We start from the raw sequence: 25,832 nt of genomic DNA, 5'->3' as shown, positions 1-25,832 counted from the left end.
ATCGAAGTAAAATCGGATTTATCTAGTAATCTCATCTAAAATTAAATTTATGACCATAAAAAACGATCCAAATATAGCTACAATTTAGAAATTTAACAAAGCGTTAATGTATACATTTTCTTTCGTATGACTAATATTTTATTTTATTTATAAATTTTTTACACAATTTAAACGTATATACATTTTACTGTGTAACCTTGTATTCGAAGACTACAATAAACGTTATTTATAATAATATTGTCACAAAATTATTCAAAAAACCCTGCAAATAATTTCACAAGAGTTTTCAATTCAGTCGGAATTTAAGTTGCACTTTCATTTAACATTTTGCATATTTTAAAACGAAGTTTTATATTTATTTTAACTTATCTATTCGTTGTAATCAGTTGCCTCTCTAGCTATACAATTTTGGGATCACAAAATTTGCTCAAAACATGTAAATTCCAACACACAAAATTAATTTTAAGAAGATCTGGGTCAATTAGTAGTAAACCTTCACTATGGATGGCTTACAACGAAGCTACTAGAGCTTGGTTATCTTAAGAAAGATAACCAAGGAGAAATTAAAACCTCCCAAAATTGGTATTCTAAGGAAAAAATGCCGATGCTTAATCAGTCAGGCCAAAGAACCGATGAGTGAAACGCTTATCACTTTCCAGCTTTAACACTTTCTGGAAGGTTGGGTCCTCTGGAGTTTATAGCCAATAAGCATTTCCCTGATCAAGGGCAACGGGAATATAATGGCCACAGCTCACTCGCATAATTTCGTTCAAGCGTTGATCGGTAAAAGATCGAATGAGCCATTTGATCGTTTGAGCTAAGCAAATCGCCAGGATTAGATGGAATCATCCCAGCAGAAGTGCAAGTGACCTCCGACAGAATGACTCCATGATTGGAAATCATTTATAAGACCTGCGTAGACTTAACCCATATTCCTAAATAAATGGGGACCTACCAAGGTCGTCTTTATTCCTGGGAACGTGTCTCACAAACATAGTTCCTCGAATTTTATGTTTTTATAGTCACACTCGCAAGACTAAAACGAATCGAATGACGTAAGAGTCATTAAAATCGTTCCACGCTTTTTTCGCTAGAGTGCCAAATAGGAACAAACATGCACGTATAGGCTGGTAAACAGCAAAATTTCAGGTCATTTATTACCAGTATGAAGATTCTTAATAATAAATTGAAAGAAAAATGATGATGAAAAGTAAAAACTGTAAAGAAAAATCAAGCAAGCCCAGTAGTCTAAAAAATGACTTGAACAGTCCGAACACATTAAAAATATAGACTGGCTGAAATCTTCCCAATAATGGGTCCTGATTGCTCAAGTTGCTATGTAAACTATTAGACTTGTTTTTTTTTCATTTGAGTTTTTAATTTATGCATTTAATATTTTTATTTCTATGACCAAAAAATGAAATATAATGATATAAATTTTTCATAAAAGTCCAAATGCTGGATAACCCTCTGTCTGTGAATAATAATAAACTGTACAATTCAGTAGAACAAAATTTTACGCTTCAATCAGTATACTAATTAACGAGTTTTAAAAAAGAACATTAAATTCATTCTTTTAGATGTTAAAATACTAATTTCAATTCATTATTGCATTGAATACATTAGTGGTGTTACGAATCAAATAAATATTATGGTTACTTAGCTAAAACAATCCGACAGTTTTAGTAAACGTAAATATTTCGTGTACTGCAACCAGATTGACCAAAACCAAAAGAAATAGTGACTCAATGAGCTTTCAAGACACATATGAACATTTTCAACAATTTAACAAATTTATAAGATTTAAAATAATCTAAGCAGTGTGTTCAATAATGACCTTGATTTTCAATTCGATCATCAGAGTTATTTAAAATTCAATTTTATTCAAATATAATATAAACAGTGAATTTTCATCAAACACAAGAAAAAATCAACCCGATTAAACCAACCTTCAAATGAAAAAAAACACAGAAAGTGTTGGCAAATTCTTATAGACTCGTAGCTTCACTATTACACAATTTTACTTATTATGCAATGCATAATTAAATGTTAAAAGAACGCTTGTAATTAAAAATTGATTTTATTAAAGAAAAAAAATCAGTCGTGACAAAAGAAAATTTTATTATTACGAATAGAAAAAAGTTTTTTTTACTAATAGTTACTGTAATAAATGCCAAGATAATCGAAAAAAAAAAATTAAAATTGTATGTTCAGAAATTATTATATTATTTAAAAAATATAATTAAAAATCATTCATCAAACTTACATTTTGTTAAATATCGATATTTCGATAGCAACGCAACCATCGTCAGTAGCTAAATTTATTCATATAACACATCACAAACATTTTTTACAAAACATTACCAACAAATTACATCTTTAAGTGTTACTGTAATTTGTTGGTAATATTTTACAAATTTGTTTTTAATTTTGTAAAAAATGTTTGTAATGTGTTATATGAATTTTAGCTACTGACGATGGTTGCGTTGTAATCGAAATATCAATATTTAACGAAATGTCTGTTGTATGTTTTTTAATTATATTTTTTAAATAAAATTTCTTAATATCTAATTTTATTTTGAGTATCGTGGTATTTATGTAACTATGTCTCAACTAGAAGTCAAAAAAAATCCATCCTTATATTTTACTAATGATTCGTAGACGTTTAGCCCCGAAAATTTTTTTCTTTGATAATCGCTCTGTTTTATGCTTATGTGATCCCAGTATACAGGGTGAGCCAAAGGTTACAATACAAACATGAATAGTCTCTGTTGGTTCATCACATCATATAATAACAAATTTATCAGTTAACGAAATCACGTGTGCCAAGCTTCGTAAAATACAACCCACATTAACATTCTTATTTTCAACAATTCATTCTAATTTCACAATCGTATGATACGTTGTTAGCTGCCACACTAAATAAAAAAAATCTAAGTCATTTGGACAATTATTTTACGCATGACCTTATAGATATGTAATTATTTTTAACTTTTAAAATTTTATAACAAAGATGATGAGCGATAATAACCTTGAACAAAAGTAATAAACACAGTCACAAAAACTATGTGAATCAATATAATAAGAAAATACAATTATTGTGGGCTGAAATCATACCAGACACAAAGACGCCTTTTGTAATGCCAAAAAAGAATCATTTATAGAAAATTCACTTTGTAAGGATATAAAATTAGTCTCTATTATTACCTTTCGAATTTAATTTGACACACTTGTACAGGGTATTACAAATAACTGAAACTCATTTGGTAAGATAAAAAAAACACCGGCGACTACAAAATTACGCTCTAAAAAGTATGAAACAAGAAAATATTCTCACCTGAAATTGTTATTATAAGTATAGTTATTACCATTAGGGGACCTCCAAGATTAAAAAATTTTCTAAAGATTAGTCCCCCCTGTAATGTCGATTTTACTTATAATTACAATTTCAGATGAACAAATTTTCTTTTTTGCATACTTTTTACAGCGCGATTTTGAAGTCGTTGCTGTATCTTCGTACAATTATTTTTGAACGACCTGTATATTTATTTAAGGTCAAGGAGGGCATTGCACAATTTTTAAACACGTTAGCTCATTGTAAATCATAGCTCGAGCATATTACGTTGTAATAATAAAACTATCTTTTTCTACTTAGTTCAAATAGTGTATATGTCAACGTAATATTGTAATTTCCGTCAGATTGTAAGCTGGTACAAAAAACCAACCGAACTACCGCTAACTCAACACCTATTAACGAAAATAAACTCATTTCGTTATGTTTAGTTAGTCTGGGTAGAATTAGAACGGGTTGGGGTGGTTTTTTGCCCATTTTTGGAAGCAAAATTTACAATTTTACTGGTTAGTTTATAATCTGACCGAAATTACAATATTACGGTGACATATACACTATTGCAGGGATGGCAAACCATTGGCCCGCGACACAATATTTTGGGCACGCCATCGATTACAAAGGTCACTATTTTCAGAGATGAATAACATTAAAGGCTCACTTAGAAACAATTTGAAAATTATTTGACGCCACGTTTATGGTCTCTTTAAACATTTCTTAAGAAAAACTAGCATGTTGATATACGTATAGGCTCGCCATTCCTGCAATAGTGTGTAAAAACAACTCGCTAACAGACTATACCTGTATGCAGAGTATTCAAAAAATATGGGACTTGAACTTTGAAATTAAAAGCCTTAGAGATAAGTGGCTTAAGCAGAAATTATTTAGTTCAGGGGGAGTCTTTAAGTCACTTTACAAACAACTTATATGAACAATTTTATAAACATTTTTCTAAAGAGCAGCTTCTGGAAAGAATTGAGTTTGCAAAATATGAGGGCCGAAATCTGTTGATGTGCCTAATTTGTTACTCAATCTGTAAGTTCCTGAGAGACTTTTGACTAAATTAAGACGTTATTGAAATCCGAAAAGAGATTTAATGGTAACGAATACAAATTTCTAAAAAGTAGTCAACAGATATATCTGTTTCTCATATTTTGCATACTCAGCACCTTTCAGAACCCAGTCTACGCAAAAATTTCAAATTTTACTGCTATATTTTACATGAATAATTACACTACGTTAGACGTTTTTTGATAAAATGTTTTAAAAACATAAAATAAAAAACTGCGATAAGAAATTGTTTTAATAATCAACCAGCCTCGATGATATTTGTAATTTATAATTTAATAAAAATCACGCCTTTTTAATTGCTAAAAAAAATACAATTATAAATTTGTGTGAAGTCATTATTTTTACTATTTGATATATATTTTATCGATAAAATCAAAAATTTTTTTGAAAACTGATTCAAACCGTAACTTGGAATCCATTTAAGTTCAGTTGAACATTAATGCAATATCATGCAATCCATATTGTACAATGTAGCGTAAGAATTGAAAGCAGACTATTTGCGTAAATATTTACCTAAATTAGGAATGACCTACCTAAATAATACAGCTGTTGAGTTCAAAAAAACACTAAAATTATTTCACTAATAATAAAATAACAGTTTGAAACGAAATATAAACACAGTTAGAAAATGAATGAAAACTAATACAACATTGACAGTAAATCCATCAGAATTTTTTGGATAACAAACACGGAAGGGTAAACATTTTAAGGGTGTTAAAAAAACGAAACACGTGACGTAATACCGGCTCTTCGAACTTCCAACACTACAAGTACAGTTTGATAAAAGGAGGGCGGTGTTTGCTTATCACTTTATCACGAAAGAAATTTTCTAAACACTGTTTATGACATTTCATAATATTACAACAAAGATTTGAACTTAAATATTACAAAAATAAATATTCCGAATCCTTTTTAAAACAATTAAGTCTTACGATTAAACTTTAGTATCAAAATCACAAGTCATTTTACAAAGTATTATCACAAAAGTATATCAAAATATATTTAATAATTTTTGAAGTATATAAAAATCAACTGTTTTATATTAATAAATTATTTGAAAAATTAATGAAATCAATGAAAAACTTGTATTTGAAAAAATAACATTATTTTTTAAACACGTTTGTCTCATCCCCGATGAAGTTACAGGGAGTCGCCATTGTGTTCAAAGTACTACATGATATCGACAATGTGTGGCGCTAGTGTAAATTGATACTTCTAAAAAATTTTAACTAAAATAAACAGAAGAAATCGAAATAAATTCAGTCTTTGTCTAAATACAATGAATTATATAAATAAACAATGCTCTTATATATTTTAGAAAATTTACCTAAATTCCATTTAAAGCTATTCCATACTATATTTGGGAACAAAATTTAGCACAATTTATGGGACCAGACATTTACCTGTAGAATGTCGGAATAAGACTTTTTTTTGAAAAAAATCTTATTGACTAATTTTGAGTTCAAAAAAATGATAAAACTAATAAATACACATTTTTAAATGCAATGAATAAGTAATAATGAAATGTTTGCAAAATACCAAAGTCATATACAAAAATGTACCTGTGAATCAGTAGAGTTCGATTTTGGGATATTTTTAAATCTTGCCTCATGCTTCTGTAAATCCGTCAATTTTGTTTTTTGAATGTCATTTTTATCAGGTGCTTTTGGTTCATTGTGTTGTTCTGGGGACGGTACCATTTTAGAGCACAAATACAGTTGCTGACAGAAACGATTGAATTATTATGTGGTGCACTGAAATCGACACTAATTCTTCAACCAATTCTTATTTAAAACGGAACATTGTTTTTATTTCACACATATTTTCACATTAAACTGAATGTTTTTTTGTTATGTACGAGGGGGTTATATTTTTAATTATACATTTATTACATTTTTAAAGGATGTGTTGTCTTATTTCTTTCAACTTGGGAACGGCCATTTAACAGAACTTATAAAAATTTGCAGATGACAGGTGACGCACTCTTTTGCTAGAATAGCTCAAGCTTACAATAAATCGTATGATATGAACAACCACATACGTTTCAATACCCATCTTTTTCTATTCATTGTTTCTTTAGATATAATTTAATTTAACATTACTTTCCTGTTTTTATCAGTTTATTTAATACATTTATCTGTCAGAAATTGTCAATATATTTAAAAATATTGGTCTTGTAATTAGATAATCCAATTTATTTATTAACATATACACGAAACAACCATTTAATTTCCATAGTACTTGGGTTGTTAAAATTCAACAATGACTTCTGAAAATATATTTCTTTTCGTGCCAAACTTGATCGGTAAGATATAAATAAAATTAAAAATATTCCTGTACTTTTTTTTACATCAAAATTATTGATTACAGGCTACGCTCGAGTTATTTTAGCAATTATTTCTTTTTATTTTATGCCAACGAATTATATAATCGCTACTTGGTGTTATGTGGTGAGTGCGTTATTAGACGCATTCGATGGTCATGCAGCAAGATATTATAATCAAAGTACCAAATTTGGTGGTATTTTAGATCAGTTAACAGATCGTTGTGGTACAATGATTTTGTGTGCAGTTTTGGGATATTTTTACCCAAAATACATGTTGTTGTTCCATTTATCTATGTGTATTGATATTGCGTGTCATTGGATTTATCTCCATACGTAGGTTCAAAGTTTAATATAGACGATTAAAAATAGTTGATAGATTTATGGTTTAATACTATAATTCATTTATTGCCCGGAATTGATAAGAAAGAAGTTATAAAACATTTCTTACCTAGTCAATTTTTTATTTCAACCTATCACCGCAATTGTAGACAATGTTTTGTTTTTTAAGGTGCCTACTTCCTATGATAATTAGCTTCACGAAATTTAAAAAATTTATCCATATTTCATGTAAACAATCTACGGATAAAGTAGTCAAAAAAACTATTCACCTTCACATTACTTCTAAAATCTTTTAGAATTTCGCGACAAAATCAGTAAAACAACGTTTGAAAATAAAAATTAAGTATATATCTGACAAAATATTTACCTAAGAAAAAACATTTTATAGGCTTTTAAAGACCTGTCTAACGATATCCTACCGGTTACATCTCTCGTTTTTGCGATCATTTTCACCCTTGCCATTGTATGGAGTCTAGTTGCATCTTAATATAAAACTGCAGAGAATTTTTTTTCTTCAGGCAAATATTGAGCTCTAGAATGTTAAAACTTTGACCTTTGATTTGTCGCCTGATACTTTTTGTTGTAAATATCCAACAAAAAAGAAATTTCCAAACAAATAGCCATGAAAATCGACTGGTTCCAAACTAGATCCTAATGGGTTTGTAATCCAAAACTCAATTGTATGTGTAGGGCGTAAGATTGAGGATGGAAATAGTTGAGTCGATCGTAAAGAGATGAAATTATTCATGGCTATTCGAAGTTTCATTCCGGTTGTAAAGTAAAACTGATTTGCAATCCTAATCTCAAAAAAGTCGCATCCGTGTTTTCTCCGCATAAACTTTAATTTGCACCTAGTTCATAAAGGATCAGTAACCTCGTCTTATATTTATAGAGATCCTAACAATAAACTCAATCCATTTTGATCAGTTTATAAAAATGTAAATAATTTCTTATTGTTAATTTTTAGTTCATTATTACAAGGAAAGACATCTCATAAATTTATTGATATGTCGGAAAATGCTATAATGAGCATTTATTATACATCAAGACCAGTATTATTTTTCATGTGCGCAGGAAATGAAGCTTTTTATGCTGCTTTATATTTAATTCATTTTACAGAAGGACCTCTTAGTAAGTTATAGTTTTGATAACTTTATAATATTATTTAGTCTAACATAAAATAGAAGAAGACAGTCTGTAATGTACGAGTTTTACTGGAAAATCTTTTTTCTAATAACAAATTAGGAATAAACATGTATGCTGGAAACTGTTAACCCGAGATGGGCAGTGAAACCCATTGTATGCTTATCGAGTTGCATCAGTTCCATAAGCTTCAAATTCAAAACCTTAGTACCTGAGATGTTGAATTTAATAAGTTTTTTTTTTTTTTGGTATTATATTCAATTAATTTTTCATTATTTTTCGTTTTATAAAGGGAGACATAAAAAATTTATTACTTAAATTCCTCCAATTTTTTTGAAAGCTTTGTTGTAACTTAATTTGGACTTAACGTGAAAGAGGCAAGAAAATTGGATTTCATAAAGTATTTCCATCAGGTTATAAGCGCCAACGCGAGTTTTTTTAATATAACTTCAAAATTTTTGAATTTCTTCGAATGTTCTAACACAAACTTTTCTAGTTAAGTAATTTTGTTTGAAACAAATCTCGTACCGATAAATATTACAAAGAGTTTTCTTTTCTATTTATGATTCAATAATTATTTTTTATGAATACGAGTAAAAATTGTTTTTCTTTTACTTTCAGTTGCTGGAATTGGATTATATAAACTAATAGCATATATTTCAGCTCCTGTTGCTATTGTGAAATCATTAATTTCATTGCTTCATTTATATGTAGCATGTATGAATCTTTCAATTATTGACGTAAACGAAAGAGCTGCATTGCGTGGCAAACAAAAGTAATAATAAGATCATTAAAAATATGATAAAAAAATGCTAGTCATTCCAAAGCATCATCAGTGTCTCCTATTTTCCAAAAGTAGCTGTTTTGCATAAGTTTTTACATTCAATGTTTTATTTAGTTCGTTACTTTTAGTTTAATTTTGGAAGAACAAATTAATTTTATTGCATTTATAAAAGTTTGAAAATTTTAAACACTTTTAAAATAATTCAAACTATGTACCTACAGGCGAGTGATCGATTAATTAATAATTAGACTCGTTTTGACGTTCGATCATCCGCCTGTTATATAAAAATAATGAGGCCAGTGTCACGAGTTATTTTCATGTAATTCTTGATCACAAATTTGTAATTTTGAAATATTATTTTTATATATTTGAGTACTAATACGAATTTTGCACTTAGCTTTTAAACATGTTTTAGTTTTTATTTTCAAAATCTGTCCATAAATTATTTCACGTTAAATTTTGTTACTTAATTCCAATTACTCAGGAATTAGTAAAATAAGTTTGATAGTTACTGTACAAAAATTTTAAATTGCTGTTTCTGTTTACTCGTTAGCATATGAGGACCTGAACAAAATATCTTTCTATTAGCAGAGAAATGATGCTAAAAATAGAAGACACGCAGGTCAATTAGATTTCAGAGACTTAAAATTATAAAAAAGCAGAAATTATCTTTGTACTGTCAGCAAATCTAATATAGTAAAGGAAAGCAGTTCAAATTCGATTCAAAAGTATGGGTGTCTGAATAAAAAAACCTACATTACTGCCTGAAAGGCAACCGCTAAAATATGTTTATATTTTATCTTTTTCTTGGATATTAAAGCCAGAAAATCTAAGCTGGCTATTTTGCAATCTGCAATTGAATTGTCATTAATATACTGGCTGTGGCAATCAGGTTACTGTTAATTAGTTATTTTTAAAGGACCAAAAGATCGATTTTGAAAAATATTGCTCTCTGACCTTTAGCGATTTGTTTCGTGAAAATATTGAGTGGACAGTTTCTAGAAAATTTAGTTTCGGAATAAAACTCGAAATATTATCTACGTTATTTTAAATTAATTTTATTTTTTTATGATTACGCTTAATTGTTACCTTAAATAAATATTTTATTCGAATTGTTGTCTTCACTAAATATTTAAAAATGATATATAAAAATGCTAATTAAAATATGTGTCAAAAAATCTACTAAAATTCCAACCTGAATTAGGTCAATACTAGTAATGATCGTTTCAGATCAAACAAACACTTATGGATGTAATTCCATATTTAAAGAAATTCAGATTTTCAATGATCTATTATTATTTTTATGTCATAGACTGTGTAAAAGGCAAGTCATAAATAAGGGAAATATAAAAATAAAACTACGAACAAATTTAAATACCTTAATATGGCTTACTTTATTAAATATAACTGGCAATTCGTAAAAATTCATGAAATATATAAATTAAAAAATTATTCGTTTTAACTTTTTATTTAAACCAAATTATTTTCTCTAAAAACTTGTTTGAGTAGTATTTTGTATTCTGATTACTCAAAAAGTCTAGTAGTAAAACAATGTTTATATACACTTCTCAGAGGTCACTTCTTATTCTTTACCAGTTTTCTCCATTTATTATTACATTCAAGCTTTAATCATAAAGACTAAATGAATAATATTTATTTAAAAATTAGCAAAATTACATGTAAGGTTATACAGTCACTACCGTCATATCCATTCATTAAAAATCTATTAATTAAAATGTCATGCTCAACACTGGCGGTAAAATGATTATTCGAATAAAATTCTAAGAGAAATATGTAAATATACGAATTTCAAAAATTTATATGGAAAATATCTTAAAAACTGAATGCTTGTACACTACACTTATAATTTTTCTTTAATCTTTCATAACGGTTGCGTAGAGACATTCTCTTATGCTTATTTTAAAACTTTTTTTTCCAAAATTTCAAATGGAATGACAACTTAAAAATTTTTTTACCCCCACTAAATTTCATCCTTTAGAGGATAGTGAATACAATTTTTTTAAAACTCAAAATATAAAGAAAAAAAAACAAGAGCTGTGAGAGTTTTTCTTATCACTTCATTAAAATCAATTAAAAAAAAACCTCAATTCGGATGGCTCGTTATACTTCGGCTATCTCCGTAGTTTCCTACCGCCATCACTTTTTATCATAAGAGTAATGATTGTGGTGCGAAAGATCACTCTGAAAGGTTAATCTACGACCATATTGATAAACAAAAAAAAAAGAAAGTTTAAAAAATTTTGACCTACATTCCTTGTAAATTTGATGAAAAATGTGCGTTATATAATAAAATATCCTATTGACATGTTAAATTTTCAAGTAGTGTTTGATTTCGTTAACTCCATTCATAACACGATTAACTAATTACTTATTTCAAAGAATTTTTTAATTTATATTCAATTATTTATCTAACTTTTTTGAGAATATCAAAATTTGGATTTTTGGTCCATTATCAAATAATTGACATGCTAGTACGTATTTAGAATTTTATTATGGAGTAATACTGGTTCCAAATAAAATGTTGCAAGAAGTAATCTCGTGAAATGTTTTGATTGAAGTTTGATACAGTGTAAATAAATTAAAAAAATATTCAATATAATCCCGCATGGATTAGGAAATAGTTCTTTTGACATAATAAATGTTATGGCATAAAGAGTAATATACCTAAAATTGTTTATTTTTGGATTTTTTTTTCTCAAGTAGCCAATAAAAGATTAGGAACGTGAAATTTTATGTATTGTAAATTTTCGTATAGACAAGTAAAATTTAAAAATTATTTTTTAAACAAAAATAAAATTCACATTATTGAAAATTTTAGTATTTTCACTTAAATACAAGAAAAATTAATTTCTTGTATTTATCTTTTATGATAATTTACTTTTAAAAATCAATCAATTTTTTCCCGATTGCTCATGGAAAATTAACCATAATATAATCTTACAATCGATATAAGAGCAGATGGCTTATGGAAACAAATCTTAAGAGCCAGTAAATGACTTCATTGAGAAGGTAAGAATTATGTAAGCGGGGATTCAGAGGCTGGAGGTAACTGCCCATTCCAAGCGATGAGCAGTTAATAATCAGAATGAAATTGGAAAAACCAAAAGGTTCTAGATCAGTATAAAATTATTAATAACTCAAAGAACACTCATGAAAAATTCATAATGCCCCCACATAAGGATTTTATCTTGATCCACGCTTGATATACAAAATTATTTAAAAACAAATTAAATTCATTTCACATGCGTGGTGGGATCATATTAAAAAAAAAATTAAATTCATAAGAAAAGGTAACTATTCTCGATTGACACATAAATTTTTATCATCGTAAACTAAGTCAGTACGAGATGGATAAACTGCTTTCATGTTGCCTTCCAAATCAATAATTTTCATTTGTTGTATATTTAATAAATGAAAGACGTTTTTGGTATCTGATTCAATTTCAACATTTCCACCGATACCTAAGAAAAGTAATTCATACAATAATGTATCTAATACTTTTCGACATACTCCTTGAGATGCAGCACTTGTTACTTCAATCAACATTGACTTGGTGTCAATTGACATCTGTAAATTAAACAATTTTATAAATAATTTTCTCTTCGAATAAAATTAAAATTACAGCAGAATTTTCAAAATTTAAAAAAACCCGGACAAATAAAGCTTTTTCCTTGTAGCTCTCTCTAAGCTAAACCAATTTTCTTCAAACTTAGCTATAAAACACTCTCGATCAAGTCGGTTCATCCGTTTAGGAGCTACATACCACAATCACACAGGTACACAGATAAATACGTTAAATTTATAACACCCCTCTTTTTGTGTCTGCTTTCAAATAAAATAAACAAACGCATTCAAATCAGTTCACTCGTTTAAGAGCTACATTGCCACAGACAGACACACATAGCGGTCAAATTTATAATGCACCTCTTTTTGCGTTGGGTTTTAAAAACAAGAAACATAGTGCGTGGCGCAAAATAAAATGGTGAATTTCGATAGTACTTAAGGTGTACGACGTCGCTAGGTAAGTATAGAAATTTAAGTTTCAGGGGTCTAATTAGATAAGAATTATACAAACCTTGGTTATATCACTATTTGTAATTGGAGGAAATGAAATAACACGATTTTCACCATCCATTAAACAAGGATAAACAGGTTTTCCTTCTAATAAATATAAAAATCGATGTATACCAGAGTATACATTACGTTTTTTCTCTTTCCGTAAATTATCAGCTTCTGTTTGTAACTGTGCAAATAATTCAGCACCAGTATAAATTTTATTTCGCATTAACGGTTGAATTTTCAAATCATTTGGTACTTCCGCTGTATATAATAAATCACCTGGTAACAATTTATCTAAGTCATGTGTAGCAATTGTAGCTGCATTACGTTTATCACATACTGAATCGTGCAATTTCGTTTGAATTTGTATGAATTTTTTAAAACTATTCTCATTAAAATTTAAATTTGTTACAATACATGCTAGAATATGTGGCCGGACACTTTTCACTTTGTCACAAATTTTTATGTTGCGTGTATCATCTTTCACGTGCAAAACATTTATTTTGTGCATGGGTTTTGTCTGATTAGAATCTTCTGATTCAGATTTACGTTGATCGTTATCTGATTTTTTATTGTTGGATTTTTTACCCTTTTTACCACCCTTTGAAGCGCCATCGTTTGAATCTCCTGATTTTGAGCAATGTTGTTTCACGTAATCTAATACCTGTTTTGTGCGACATTGATCAACAAGTTTTGATAAACGTTTATCAGCTAGTGGATTTTCTTTCAAATTCAATTCTGTAAATAAATAATTATTTTAATAAAGTGTAACTATCTACAAAATCAATTGTCTCGTAGTCGCCCGTATTTCATAAACTATTCATAAAGAATTGGAAATTCATTAAAAATTTAAAAAACTAGTTCAAAAGCTTTTTCTTGCTAATCATTAAAAAGTTTTCGCTTCAAAAAGGCACCATGGAGAGATAGTCCAGTTTTGCAAACACTAAAAGAATTTTAATGAAACAATACACAATCCAACAACGAATTAAAATTTGTGAACTTTATTTGGGAAATTATTGGTTCATTAAATTCATCAGAGCGTGAATATCGTTAATGTTTTAACGCGATTTCTGAAATTCTGCTCAGCACGCTAACCAGAGTTTGTTCCTACGGTAACGCGGCTTATTAACCAATCAGTTGACTAAACTAAGAGGAATGAGCGCAGAATAATGGAAAGTTTTACAGCAAAAAGCACAATCGCTGTTTTAGGACATATCTTTGAGGAAAGTATTTCATATTTAAACAAAAAATATAGGTATTCATTTGAGATTTGATGCATAGTTTTCATAATATGTTCTCTTCAACATAATTTCGGATGGTCGTATCAAACGATACGACTACACTATTTCGGATGTAATAGTGTCCCATTTTTGCACGGAAGGGGTAAAAAACTTCAGAACCGAACCAACTTCTCTATAAACGACCAACTCAGCCCAACCAATTGGTAATGATACCAACCAGCTTACAGATAATTTAATCATCACGCTAGTTTTCAGATAATTTAGCATTTACGCTAGTTTTCAAATAATTTATCTTAAAAGTATTCACGCTGAAGACAAAATTCTGTACGAATTATCGTTTTTTTATACATTAATGAAAAATTTACAGATTCTAATATATATAATTTGAAAAAAATACATACCTTTAAGTTTGGAACATTCGTAAACTTCGTACGGTATAGCACTCAATTTATTTTCAGAAATATCGAATACTTTTAATGCCGATAAATTTTTAATACTACCAGGTATAGTTTCAATTTCATTTTTATTCAATTTAAGTTCAGCTAAATGTACCAATTCTTTATAACAAATATCTGGGAAACTTTGAATTTTATTATTGGCTAAATCCAGAATAGATAACTTTACATTTTTCGATAAAGTTGGTATCGTGGTTAATTGATTCGAACTAGCATTTAATGAACTTAATTGTTGTAACTCAGAAATTTCCGATGGTAATTCTAGGATACTATTACGTGATACATCTAATGTTTTTAATTTTACCAAATTTTTTATTGAATTGGGTAATTTTTCAAGTTTATTTGAATGTAATACTAGTGTTTGAAGATTTATAAGCTTTGATAAATCATCTGAAATGCTTTCTAAACATGTTTCACTTATGTTTAAATAATTTAAAGCGTTCAAAGTATAAATTGATGTGTCTAATCCAGATGTTTTAATTCGTTCAGATATTTCTGATCCTGATAATACAAGTTCATGGCGATTTTCTTTCTGAACACTTGAAATTTCAGACCACGTTGATGACATATTTGCGAATTTTATTCAAAAACAAAAAACTACCATCTATCTATTTTAGGTTAGAAATTTTTCTGTAAACCATTCTGTCAAAACGTAATTATATTTAGGGACTTTTTTTTTTATATTCTACCAAATAATATGAAATTAAATAAAGGCGGTTACATATTAATTTTGTAAATTTTTGGAGACATTATTAATTTCTCACTCAATACAACCGGTATAATTTGAAAACCTTTCAAAATAATTTAACCCTGGAATATTAACCACGATCTGAAATATTTTAAGCTCGAATTACTTTATAATTACCCTACCCACAGAAAAAAGTCAAAATATTTTCTTGATTTTATTATAATCAGAGCTCATTGGAGTATACTCCAATGAGCTTCGCTTTATGAAAATTTAGTGCTATTAAAACAATTGGGCAGCTCAGTTCAAGTTTAAAAAATCCCAGTATATAAAAAAGAAATTCATATTTTTAGTATTTCTTCATATATAAGGAAAATTGAACAGAGTAATTTCTTTATGAAATGAAAGAAAGCGTTTGATTAAAAATAATTTAATAATAAAAAAATAACATATGAATAATGTGACTAGATTTATCTTAACAATTACAAAGTAGTTTTAAGGCCTTTAAATCCACGGCCTAATAAAAATTTTTCTGCCGAATCTGATCTCGACGCATTAGGTTTTATTATTTTAACATGATTATAAAACTTTTCAATATCTTTACATAATTTTGGAACACCACCACCATCCCAAACTTTAACCAAAAGTGTTCCTCCGTCATTCGACATTTGAACTGCAAACTTTAAAACCGAATAACATAAGTTTAAAATATTCTCTTGATCCATGCTGCGTACTCCTGTAGCATTTGGAGCCATATCTGATAAAACTACATCGAGCTTAGCGTTGTTTAATAACTGTAATATTTTTAATTGGGATTCTTTTAATGTGAAATCCATATTTCCTAATAACTGAGCACCTTCAAGCGGATATATTTGTAATTTATCAATACCAATAACAGTTCCTATTTTCTTCTTTTGTTTTCCGTCCGCATTACATCTTAATACAGCTACTTGGGTCCACGATCCTGGTGCAGCTCCACAGTCAATTACAGTTTGACCAGGTTTTAAAAATGAATTTTTGTCATCGATTTCAATAAGTTTAAATGCGCTTCTACATCTGTAAAAATTATTTTTGAATGAATTGTAGCTTATGATATTTATAACGTATTTTGTTTTTACCTATAATTCATCATTTTCGCCTTTTCGACATAAGGGTCGTTTAATTGCCTTGTTAACCATTGTTGTGAACTAACTTTCTTCCCTTTTAAATTTGTTGGGACAATTTTTTCATAAAGCTTTAATCCAGTGCTAAATTTTCTATAAATTACCATTTTTATGCATACTTATTACTTTGATTAGAAACTAAAAGCAAATTTTACATAAAATAGGTTATATTTATTATTTTTATGTAAATAATGTTGGTACCACAGAGTTTTATTTATATTTTCATATATAAGTCTGTGGCTAGTGAAATTATTATAGATATCTTCTAGGTTTTCGTGATATGTAGGATATCCGTATTCCAATTCGCGGATATACGTTATGAATATAAGATCCGTATCCCGGGTATCCGTTTCCTTTTTAGCGGACCTAATACGGATCTTTTGGATGCTTTTTTTTTTTTAATAGATTTTATTGCTAATAGAAGAAGTTAGAAACTAATAATTCATAAACAATTACAATAATTTAACAATTTTTAATTGTGCGATTATATGTTAATGTATAAAAAATACTTGATACCAGACCAGGCACGTTTTTTTATTTTTGATTTCTGATTGACCTAGGTCAATTAACCACTAAACAAAATTTGGAGATGCAAATCAAAAATGCGTATCCGTATCAGTAACCACGGATCTTGAGTCCGATCATCCCGTATCCACGAATCTTGACTCTGATAATCCGTATCTGTGTCTGCGGACATCACTAGCAGGTGACAAATGAATGTGAACATGCATTCACTTCAAATTCAAACCACAATATGGATCAATCACTCATACAGAAGTAGCTTTGTATTAGGTTTGTAAGAAATGGCATTAATTCAGGGAATAATGAATAAACTAGGGACCGAATTTCGGAAAAATTCCCGGACAGCTGGATTTTTGCATGAACCTTATATTCGTGGTTATAAACAAAATCTGAAAAGTCTCCATCGATCCGTATGCCGCTACGAAAGCTACTCGGCTCAAAGGTCAAAGGCCACAAAATACGATTTTTCGCGAATATTTCGTTAACGATCACTGTTATAGAAAATACAGTAATTATCAAATTTGTAGATTATAAAATTTACGACGAAAAACATATGTTACTTTTTTTCGTAAAACTAACGGTTTTTGAGGAAATTCAATTCAAAAAGGTGTAGCGATTATTTTTCTCATAATACGTGTACTCTTTTCCACACCATCTTTGAGCTAGAGTACAATAAGATGCGTTTGTTTAAACTAGTGTCCCCAATACGCACAAAATTCAGTTTTTTTGTGATTAAAAATATTTATTTATTAAAGAAAATTTAAACAAATTATAAATTATTTTTTGTTAGCAAAATGGTTATTTATACAAAAATTATAATAAATCATTTTTGTTTCTATTTCAAAAAAGATAAGTTTCTTTTTTAAAAATTTTTATTATTACAATCTTTTTTGCCGAGCAGCACTAGATGTTGGTGGAAGAGAAGACAGATTTATCAGTTTTTTAAGCTGTGTTCATTCGGAGTTCATATTGTACGTTACAAATTTTTGAATCCAGTTTTCCTAAAGGTAAAGGAAGGTAATTAAAAGGGGATTACGAAATATATTTAAGTTATTTATTTCAATTTAATTAGGAATAAGAAATTGGTTTAAAAGTTTGAATAGTATAATGAGAGGTTTCTTTTAGTGCTGGGACATTAAAAGTCTATATAATAAAATAAATAATTAAAAAAATAAAAAACCCGACTGCATTAAATAAAATCTGAAAAAAAGAAACAAGTTCAATAGTTTATATAGCGATTTTAACAGTCGGGGCCCATTAAAATCTAGGCCGACTGAAATCTTCCCAATAATGGGCCCCGACCGTTGAAGCCGCTATGTAAACTACTGGATTTTTCTTTCTTTTCAGATTTTATTTAACGCAGTCTGGTTTTTTATATTTTTAATTATTTATTTTATTATATAGGGTTATTTTGAAAGTCAATTGGATAAAATCGTGAAAATCAAAAAGTTTTTTTGGAATATTTCATTCTGGCTATGAGCTATCTGACTGTATGTTATGACTAACGGGAAAAGAAATTCAAAAATTAAAAACATGTAATATTTATTTACTACATCCATGTTAAAAACGAATTATCATTGAGTTTTTAACAGGATTTCTGTCTCGTAAAAAAATAACTGATTAATAATACTTATCTAATAAGACCATACCTAATATTTGCTATTACAATTAAATATTATTATGAAAAACAAGTTATGGAAATTACTGATTTAAAAAACATAAATAATATATTATTTTCTAGGAACAATAAAATATATAGGCACCCCAAAAACTGATTTGTACCAGTTTTGATGTAAAAATAAATGTGTAATTTTATTGCAATCAATTTATTTCCTGCTAAGTACATACATTTTGAAATCGGGTACTTAATTTTTGTTGAAAATCATATATTTATTTGTTTTTGATAAACAAAATTTTAATTTATTCAAATTGTTTTTGTACTATATAAAAACGTTTGATTACAAATAACCATTTATCAGTTCAAAAAAAAGTGTTTCCATAAATTAACACTCCTAAAAATGTTGAAATTTTTATTCATTTTTGTATTTTTAAGTATATTGTTACAAATATTCTCATTTCCTTTTATGGATGCTGATCCTGAGGATTTAATTGATATTTCACATTTGGGTTCGGCAGCTTTTGGTAAACCTGATGAAAATACCGGTGAAATTTTAGATAAATGGCATCCAGAAACAAATGATAGTAATGCAGAGGAAGTTGGAAATTATTTTGAGGGTGACATATTGATACCAAAACCTTTATCAAGAAATGGAATTGGTGCCGAATCAGCACGATGGCCGGGTGGGAAAATTCCATATGAAATAAAGGGATATTATAGTAAGATAATAACTGTATCTTTTTTTAATAAAATTTAAACCAATTTATACTTTGTATAATTAGTTCATTTTTAGGTCAAATGTCTTTTTTAATTATTTTTGATAGATTTATTTTTAAAGCTTTTATATACTTTATTTTTAATATGTGAACTAGGCAAATTGATCACATTCATGTATTATCGGTTGCATATTTCGTACAACTTTGATTACTAATTCTTGCAGTGAACGAGTGAGCCATTTTAATAAATACACCTAAATATTTCGTTTTGTTATAATATCTCGTTATTTTTTAATAGGTTAACTATAAAACAAGATATTTAGGTATATAGATTAAAATGACCCATCCTGTATAAAATGCTCAATCAAAGAGACATCTCATAGTGAGTACTTATGAAAAAATTTTTTTTTTGTTTATTCATGATATTTGCGTGAAAAATTATACTTGAGAAAATATTATTTTATTTTACATTCGCACTGAACTGAACGCACTGAAGCACATTTTACCTCCATGTTTAATTATAAATGATTAAAATGTGAGATTTCGAGTTCTTTATTTAGAATGTTTAGTGAGTTGTTACCGGTATAAACTTTGATTAAATCCATCTGCGGATTGGAAAAATGGCAGTAAAGGTGACAATTTCTCAATATTGTAATAGCCGGGAAAGAGTCAATTTCTAAATACAGGGAAATGAGAAATTTTCATTATTTTAGCGTTATCTACCATTTCATAAAATCTTGCTTGTTATACTTTCAACCATCCTGTATAGAGTGTAAAATCACAAACGAATTGCGCCGGTTCTGGATTGCAATTGTTTTTCTGAACATCATAAAGCCAAGAAAGGCAATTCATTTTTAACCCCCGAACCATAAAAAAGGGGTGTTATAGGTTTGACCACTATATGCATGTGTGTGTGTGTCTGTCTGTCTGTCTGTGGTATCGTACCGCCTAAGCGGATGAACCGAATTTAATTTATTTGTTTCGTTTGAATGGTAATTTAATGGAGAATGTTGGTAGATATGTTATAAGTGTGACTTTAGGGTTCCGTACCTGAAGAATTTGTCGGTACATTTTTAAATTTTGTAAATTTCACTTGTTATAAACAAATCTCTGATTCATTTTTTGTTAACTAATGAAATAGCTTAGTAGTAGAAGAACAAATGAATTATCCTGACTTGCTCGTTTTCTTTCGCTTCGTGTTTAGTTTGCATTACTCTCAACAAATTTTTTGCCTAGCACTTGAAGCTATGCTCTACCATCTGTTTACCTCTGATTAAATAAAAAAACTGTCCACATAGACTGTATATTGCAATTGTATGGTGTTCTTCACACCATATTCTTCGTATTTTAATTTCATTTTCATTGTCAAGTACAGAAACGGTATAATATGATATCTTTAATTTGCTGTCATATTACGCATAGCTAAATTTACAAAAACTTTTAATGTACTGCCAGTAATTAGATATCCTTTGAAATTCTATATACTAGATTATAATCTTGAAGAATATTTCTATATATAAATAAAAAAAACAGATATTTCCAAATTTTACTCCACATATAATTGAAATCTAAGCAAATTTGTTGTAAAAATTTCTACGGTTTCAATCAGGTATGCCCATTATACAGTCGAAATATATTATGCTACATTTTTATAAAAAATAAATAATTAAAAATTGTATTGTAAAATTAAATGTTAAAAGCGTGGGGAGTTCGATATTTGTGTGAGAGAAGGACTGATTTATAAGAATGTATAAAGAATCACGGTTTTGAATATTAAATTAATACGCTAATTAAATTTATTAACTTAATAATTTTTTTAAAATTTTGAAATTATAGTTTTTAGTAGATATGTTTTTAAAACGTGATGTATTAAAAAGTGTTTTTTATTGAAATATGGTGGAATTGATGTATTAAATAAAAATTTATTTAACTTATATTCATTATTGGAAAAATTAAATGTATAAAGAAAAGCGGTTTTCCAGATGAGAATTGTTAAAGTTACAATTGAATTCAAGTACTGCAATTATACCCTTTACTCTATCGATTTGAAATTTGGATATGTTATAGGTATCGTTTTCGAAAATCCTGTTAATTTTTCCATTTTTCACCGTTCACAATCAGGTTCTTCTTATTCTACTGTATCTAGATATGGACAATAAAAAATTGGGAAAATTAACAGAATTTAAAGAAATTAAAAGTACCCAGGGCAGGTAGTTGTGAATACCTATAATATATCCAAATTTCAAATCGATAGAGTAAAGGGTATAATCGCTGTGCTTGAAATTGTAACTTTAAGCATTCTTATCTGGAAAATCGCTTTTCTTTATACATTTTATTTTTCTTACAATGAATATTGGAGAGGATTCTTAAAAAAATTATAAAGTTTCACATCAATCAAAGAATGATTTCACGCCAATCAAAAATGTGTATAGAACAGCCTTAATTAAAAAAAAATATAGTGCGGTTTTTGTCTTAATTTTTATAAAATTTAAATTTGTTTAAGGCGCGAAAGATATGAGTATGATTCAAGCAGCAATGAATGATTATCATACAATGACTTGTATTCAATTTGTACCAAGAACATCTAATGATAAGGATTATATAAGTATAACAAGTGGTAATACAGGATGTTGGAGTTCTGTAGGACGTATTGGTGGACGACAAGAACTTAATTTACAATCACCAGGATGCACGTATAAAAAAGGCACTATTATTCACGAATTCATGCATGCTGTTGGATTCTTTCATGAACAAAATCGATATGAACGTGATAATCATGTCACTATTAAATGGAATAATATAATAAAGGGTAAGTAAAATTGGTAAGAATACTTAAAAGATCTTTTTAATCTGTGAGTCGCAAAGGAAATAATAACATATCAAAAATTATTTGCATCAAATAGAATCCATTTAAAGAAAAAGGATTTTTCGGTGCCCGGTCTCCTCACGATCTGCCAGATGGACATGTCTAGTGTAGCCATTTTTGATTTTCTAATGACGAATCTTAGCAACTTGTGGTTGTACTTAGCTGCATTGCTGAAATTTTGTAGGCTTCTTATTTAAGGTGGTCCAATTCTAGAAGCCCCTGTAAGGTATTATAAATTTTCTACATGTTCGGCTGAATGACAGACTTTGTCTCAGTGGATAGGTGGCAGGACAAGAAAATACACCTAAAATAAGAAGCTTACAAAGATTCAACGATGATCGCAATCTCAAATACCTGTGAGCGTTATTACAAGATCGAAAATGTCTACACTGGATATGTCTCGCTGGCAGAGGAGATAACTTTCCAATACTGTACGCATAAATTATTACAACAGGAAAAACCAAGTTTCAACGGTGCGCACATCCTATAGATGCATTTATTTTAAAATAATTATAATTTTCTTTTTTTTGTTATATTGCTTTTTTTTTCAAGAATGATAACAAATGTAAAAATGTACATGAGCAAGTTTATTTTATTGGTATCATTATATTTTTATTAATAGGTCGTGAAAACAATTTCCAAAAATCTAAGAAAGAAGATACTAAGAATTTTGATGTACCCTACGATTATCGAAGTGTTATGCATTATTCAGCAAATGCCTTTTCTTCAAATAATCAACCAACTATTGTTACTAAGGTAAATTTTATTTTTATTATTTCACATTAGTTCTTTTCACCAATAATTCTTAAAATGCAAAATGTTTTACAAAAGAGTTTTGATTCCAATATTGTGTCACAATTGAGTCTATAACAAACAGACAGTTAGACAGTGTCATTCCGTCACTTACAGGCAGGAAGACTGCTGGAATTATAGCTTCCACATCACGATATCCCAAGGTAAATAATAGCAAAGATTCGGAATCAAACAATCAAAATAGGCTTCTGAAGGAAAAATAACATTAATAGAGGCTTCAAAATTCTTCGTATATGGCCTACCCTCTTAAGGTCATCGGTTATGATAAAATTTGGTAGGTTCTATTTTAGGTCTAGTTAGTTAACAACATAGGTGTATTATACCGGTTTTTTCATTTGAAACTTCTTCGAGCGTATTGTAACACGAATCGGAGTCTGTGACGACAAGGACATTTGCGAAAACTTCAAAACTTCTCGGTCATTCGTTCATTCTCTTTATCGCTAGTCCACAGGTTCACAGGCACTTTACGATGGAAATCTTGAAGTCTCGAGAGCCGGAAGCCTAGTTTATCAGAGATATTAGTAGAGGATGCTCTATCGTAACTTTTATTACTACAAATCGGTTAAAAAACAATAGAGATGTTTCTTGGTTCATTCGTGAACTGGTACGGCAAAAGAGGATAAAACTCCTTTCATTCGTCGGGAGATTACATTTTCCTTTATTTATGCTTTCCTTTATCTATTAAAATTATTTATTTGTTTTAAGATGAGACATAAAGATGTGAAAACCCGTCGTAGTTGCCCATTTTGAATTTTCTGGTAGAACACGGAAATATAAATTTCGGATCTGTGGTAAAAATATATAGTATATACCTATGGCTTGGAGAAGAAGTTTTCGGTATATAAAAGTCAAATTTGCATTAGACCTTTGAGAAGTTCTTCAAATTATCTGTATATCTAAAACAAGAGTGTTTACCATTTATGCGTAGCTTCATTTATTTATGCGTAGTTTTCAGCGTTGTGATGTCATTGTAGACGTAGCTTCTGAATAATTATCCTGCACTATTAAAAATAGGGGAACGTTGGGAACAGTGAAACACGAGGCAACGTAAAACAATCATAATATTCATATGTTATTCCAAGAAAATTTCGGAAATTACACAGATTTATTATGAAATCAGATCGTCATTCTAATGCAGCTGCCATTTCATTAACGAAAAAAATTAATTTTTTCATTTTTACTAAATACAATTTCACTAACAATGGGTTTGCATTTACATTTCTAATAATATTTGACATAGGAAAACGCCGGTTTTCAAAGTAGAAATGTATTCGAGCCTTGAAGTTTGGGTTTACATTTGTACTTTGGTATCAGATAAGTAGACTCTTTAGCTGAAACAGCAAAGCTGTTGAGTGAAGTAGATTTTCGGATAGTAGGGCATAATTCAATTTATTCTAATTTTTGTTGTAGATAGTAAAAAACTGATTTTCCGTACTTTATATTGTAATTGTGTAGCTAAAATATTGCCCTATGATCCATAATATTACCCTATATCATTGGTCTATATCTGTTTAGTTTGACTGTGCCCCGATCCAAGTTACATTGTATTCCAGACTTGTGTAATACAAATATGAGGTATAGTGCAACAAAAATTAGACACCGAAGAAGAAGTGAAAAACTTTTTTTTGTTTCGCTGTGCCCTACCTTCCCCCATTTTAACTTGAATTGTGTAACAATTTTTAATGTTTCAACATATAATATCATATGATTCCTTATTTTTTTCTACTTTTAAAGAAATGATAATATAAATTAAAACAAGCCGTATTTGTTTTTGAATAGATTAGAGGTGTTGAACTTGGCCAACGTGAAGGTTTCAGTCGCCATGATGTATTGAAGATTAAACGAATGTATAATTGCACTAACTAATAATAATAATAATTTTTATTTTGTAATTTGTATTTTTAAGTTCACAGAGTATTTATTTAAAATAGTAATTATTATAATTAATAATAAACAATTTTTGAATTTTAATAATTTTTTGTAATTTATTTATGTTCCAAATAAAGATGCTGCGCAACAATTTATCTGTTCTCAAGTTTAATTACCTTATATTTTTTTAGCAATATGATTAAAAACCAATGAATTAAAGTCACTAAATTAATCTCGATTATTTCTGGTGGAAGCGCAAAGTAAATTAAATATTTCTATACAAATATGTTAATTGTATTACTCCCCATTTTATTAGCTAAAAAAGAAAACTAACTGATCATGTTCAAACGGGTGAATACTTTTCATTAAACATAGCCAACAACCATTCGATTAAACCAGTTTTATAGGAAAAAATTGCATTAAAATTGGCTAATCAGTATGAAAGCTATGATGTAACACTTAAGTAAATGTGTGACATATAATCGCATCAAACTTGTATTTTCTTTTTCTTATGAGGCATTAAACAATTTTCTACTGTCTAAAAATATTTGAACCTGTTAAAAAAAAAGGACGAACAAAAATTGCCTTTTAATTTACCTATAAAAATTTACTTGTATTACATGTTTCATGATGCAATCAGCTTGGTTATGATACCAGCTAATATCGCAGTTAAAAACAAATTTTGGAAATTCAGAATTAAGCATTTCCTCATGATATTCATAAAATCTTATCTACACATTTCAAATTTGTTTATTTGGAATTGTGTTCAAGTGTATCAAAGCTTTATACAAA

General features: G+C 28.6%; 5 protein-coding genes across 6 annotated transcripts in view; 2 read left to right on the top strand and 3 right to left on the bottom strand.

The window, feature by feature from the left end:
- The window catches only part of LOC123299705 (probable serine/threonine-protein kinase DDB_G0282963), a 31,068-nt gene extending 24,675 nt beyond the window's left edge, over window positions 1-6,393 (bottom strand). Inside the window, exon 1 of one of the 2 annotated variants that reach the window (XM_044882011.1) lies at window positions 5,983-6,393. In XM_044882011.1, coding sequence (XP_044737946.1) covers window positions 5,983-6,120 — 138 coding nt within the window. In that variant the 5' untranslated portion in view covers window positions 6,121-6,393. Of the gene's footprint in view, window positions 1-4,953; window positions 5,307-5,982 lie in introns of those variants that run through there. The other variant, XM_044882014.1, reaches the window with a different exon arrangement.
- A 168-nt stretch (window positions 6,394-6,561) lies between these two features.
- LOC123299706 (CDP-diacylglycerol--inositol 3-phosphatidyltransferase) lies at window positions 6,562-10,121 on the top strand. Its single transcript, XM_044882015.1, has 4 exons — window positions 6,562-6,725; window positions 6,791-7,079; window positions 8,053-8,216; window positions 8,850-10,121. The coding sequence occupies exons 1-4, from the start codon at window positions 6,683-6,685 to the stop codon at window positions 9,005-9,007; spliced, it is 654 nt and encodes a 217-aa protein (XP_044737950.1). The 5' UTR covers window positions 6,562-6,682; the 3' UTR covers window positions 9,008-10,121.
- A 1,790-nt stretch (window positions 10,122-11,911) lies between these two features.
- LOC123300183 (leucine-rich repeat-containing protein 47-like) lies at window positions 11,912-15,399 on the bottom strand. The gene is made up of 3 exons (XM_044882694.1): window positions 14,735-15,399; window positions 13,109-13,830; window positions 11,912-12,600 (listed from the first exon to the last, which is right to left on the bottom strand). Exons 1-3 carry the CDS (start codon window positions 15,354-15,356, stop codon window positions 12,328-12,330), a joined length of 1,617 nt encoding a protein of 538 aa, XP_044738629.1. The 5' UTR covers window positions 15,357-15,399; the 3' UTR covers window positions 11,912-12,327.
- A 532-nt stretch (window positions 15,400-15,931) lies between these two features.
- On the bottom strand, window positions 15,932-16,824 carry LOC123300714 (rRNA methyltransferase 2, mitochondrial). Its single transcript, XM_044883337.1, has 2 exons — window positions 16,592-16,824; window positions 15,932-16,529 (listed from the first exon to the last, which is right to left on the bottom strand). The coding sequence occupies exons 1-2, from the start codon at window positions 16,741-16,743 to the stop codon at window positions 15,956-15,958; spliced, it is 726 nt and encodes a 241-aa protein (XP_044739272.1). The 5' UTR covers window positions 16,744-16,824; the 3' UTR covers window positions 15,932-15,955.
- A 2,352-nt stretch (window positions 16,825-19,176) lies between these two features.
- Window positions 19,177-25,037, top strand: LOC123301137 (zinc metalloproteinase nas-4). Its single transcript, XM_044883870.1, has 4 exons — window positions 19,177-19,495; window positions 21,996-22,301; window positions 22,981-23,114; window positions 24,951-25,037. The coding sequence occupies exons 1-4, from the start codon at window positions 19,177-19,179 to the stop codon at window positions 25,035-25,037; spliced, it is 846 nt and encodes a 281-aa protein (XP_044739805.1).
- Window positions 25,038-25,832: the final 795 nt, after the last annotated feature.

Source organism: Chrysoperla carnea, chromosome 5 (genome assembly GCF_905475395.1).
Source record: "Chrysoperla carnea chromosome 5, inChrCarn1.1, whole genome shotgun sequence".
NCBI lineage: Eukaryota > Metazoa > Arthropoda > Insecta > Neuroptera > Chrysopidae > Chrysoperla > Chrysoperla carnea.
This window is presented reverse-complemented; position numbering and strand designations above follow the sequence as displayed.

What these genes read in the sequence shown, in the direction of transcription:
- LOC123299706 (XM_044882015.1), top strand. Translation starts at nt 6,683, where the DNA reads ATGACTTCTGAAAATATATTTCTTTTCGTGCCAAACTTGATCG. An exon ending in CATTGGATTTATCTCCATAC is followed by an intron (nt 7,080 to 8,052) that starts GTAGGTTCAAAG and finishes GTTAATTTTTAG; the next exon opens with TTCATTATTACAAGGAAAGA. An exon ending in TTTTACAGAAGGACCTCTTA is followed by an intron (nt 8,217 to 8,849) that starts GTAAGTTATAGT and finishes TTTTACTTTCAG; the next exon opens with TTGCTGGAATTGGATTATAT.
- LOC123300183 (XM_044882694.1), bottom strand. Translation starts at nt 15,356, where the DNA reads ATGTCATCAACGTGGTCTGAAATTTCAAGTGTTCAGAAAGAAAATCGC. An exon ending in CGAATGTTCCAAACTTAAAG is followed by an intron (nt 13,831 to 14,734) that starts GTATGTATTTTT and finishes ATTTATTTACAG; the next exon opens with AATTGAATTTGAAAGAAAAT. An exon ending in CAAATAGTGATATAACCAAG is followed by an intron (nt 12,601 to 13,108) that starts GTTTGTATAATT and finishes TTTAATTTACAG; the next exon opens with ATGTCAATTGACACCAAGTC.
- LOC123300714 (XM_044883337.1), bottom strand. Translation starts at nt 16,743, where the DNA reads ATGGTAATTTATAGAAAATTTAGCACTGGATTAAAGCTTTATGAAAAA. An exon ending in GCGAAAATGATGAATTATAG is followed by an intron (nt 16,530 to 16,591) that starts GTAAAAACAAAA and finishes TAATTTTTACAG; the next exon opens with ATGTAGAAGCGCATTTAAAC.
- LOC123301137 (XM_044883870.1), top strand. Translation starts at nt 19,177, where the DNA reads ATGTTGAAATTTTTATTCATTTTTGTATTTTTAAGTATATTGTTACAA. An exon ending in ATGGAATAATATAATAAAGG is followed by an intron (nt 22,302 to 22,980) that starts GTAAGTAAAATT and finishes TTTTATTAATAG; the next exon opens with GTCGTGAAAACAATTTCCAA. An exon ending in AACCAACTATTGTTACTAAG is followed by an intron (nt 23,115 to 24,950) that starts GTAAATTTTATT and finishes GTTTTTGAATAG; the next exon opens with ATTAGAGGTGTTGAACTTGG.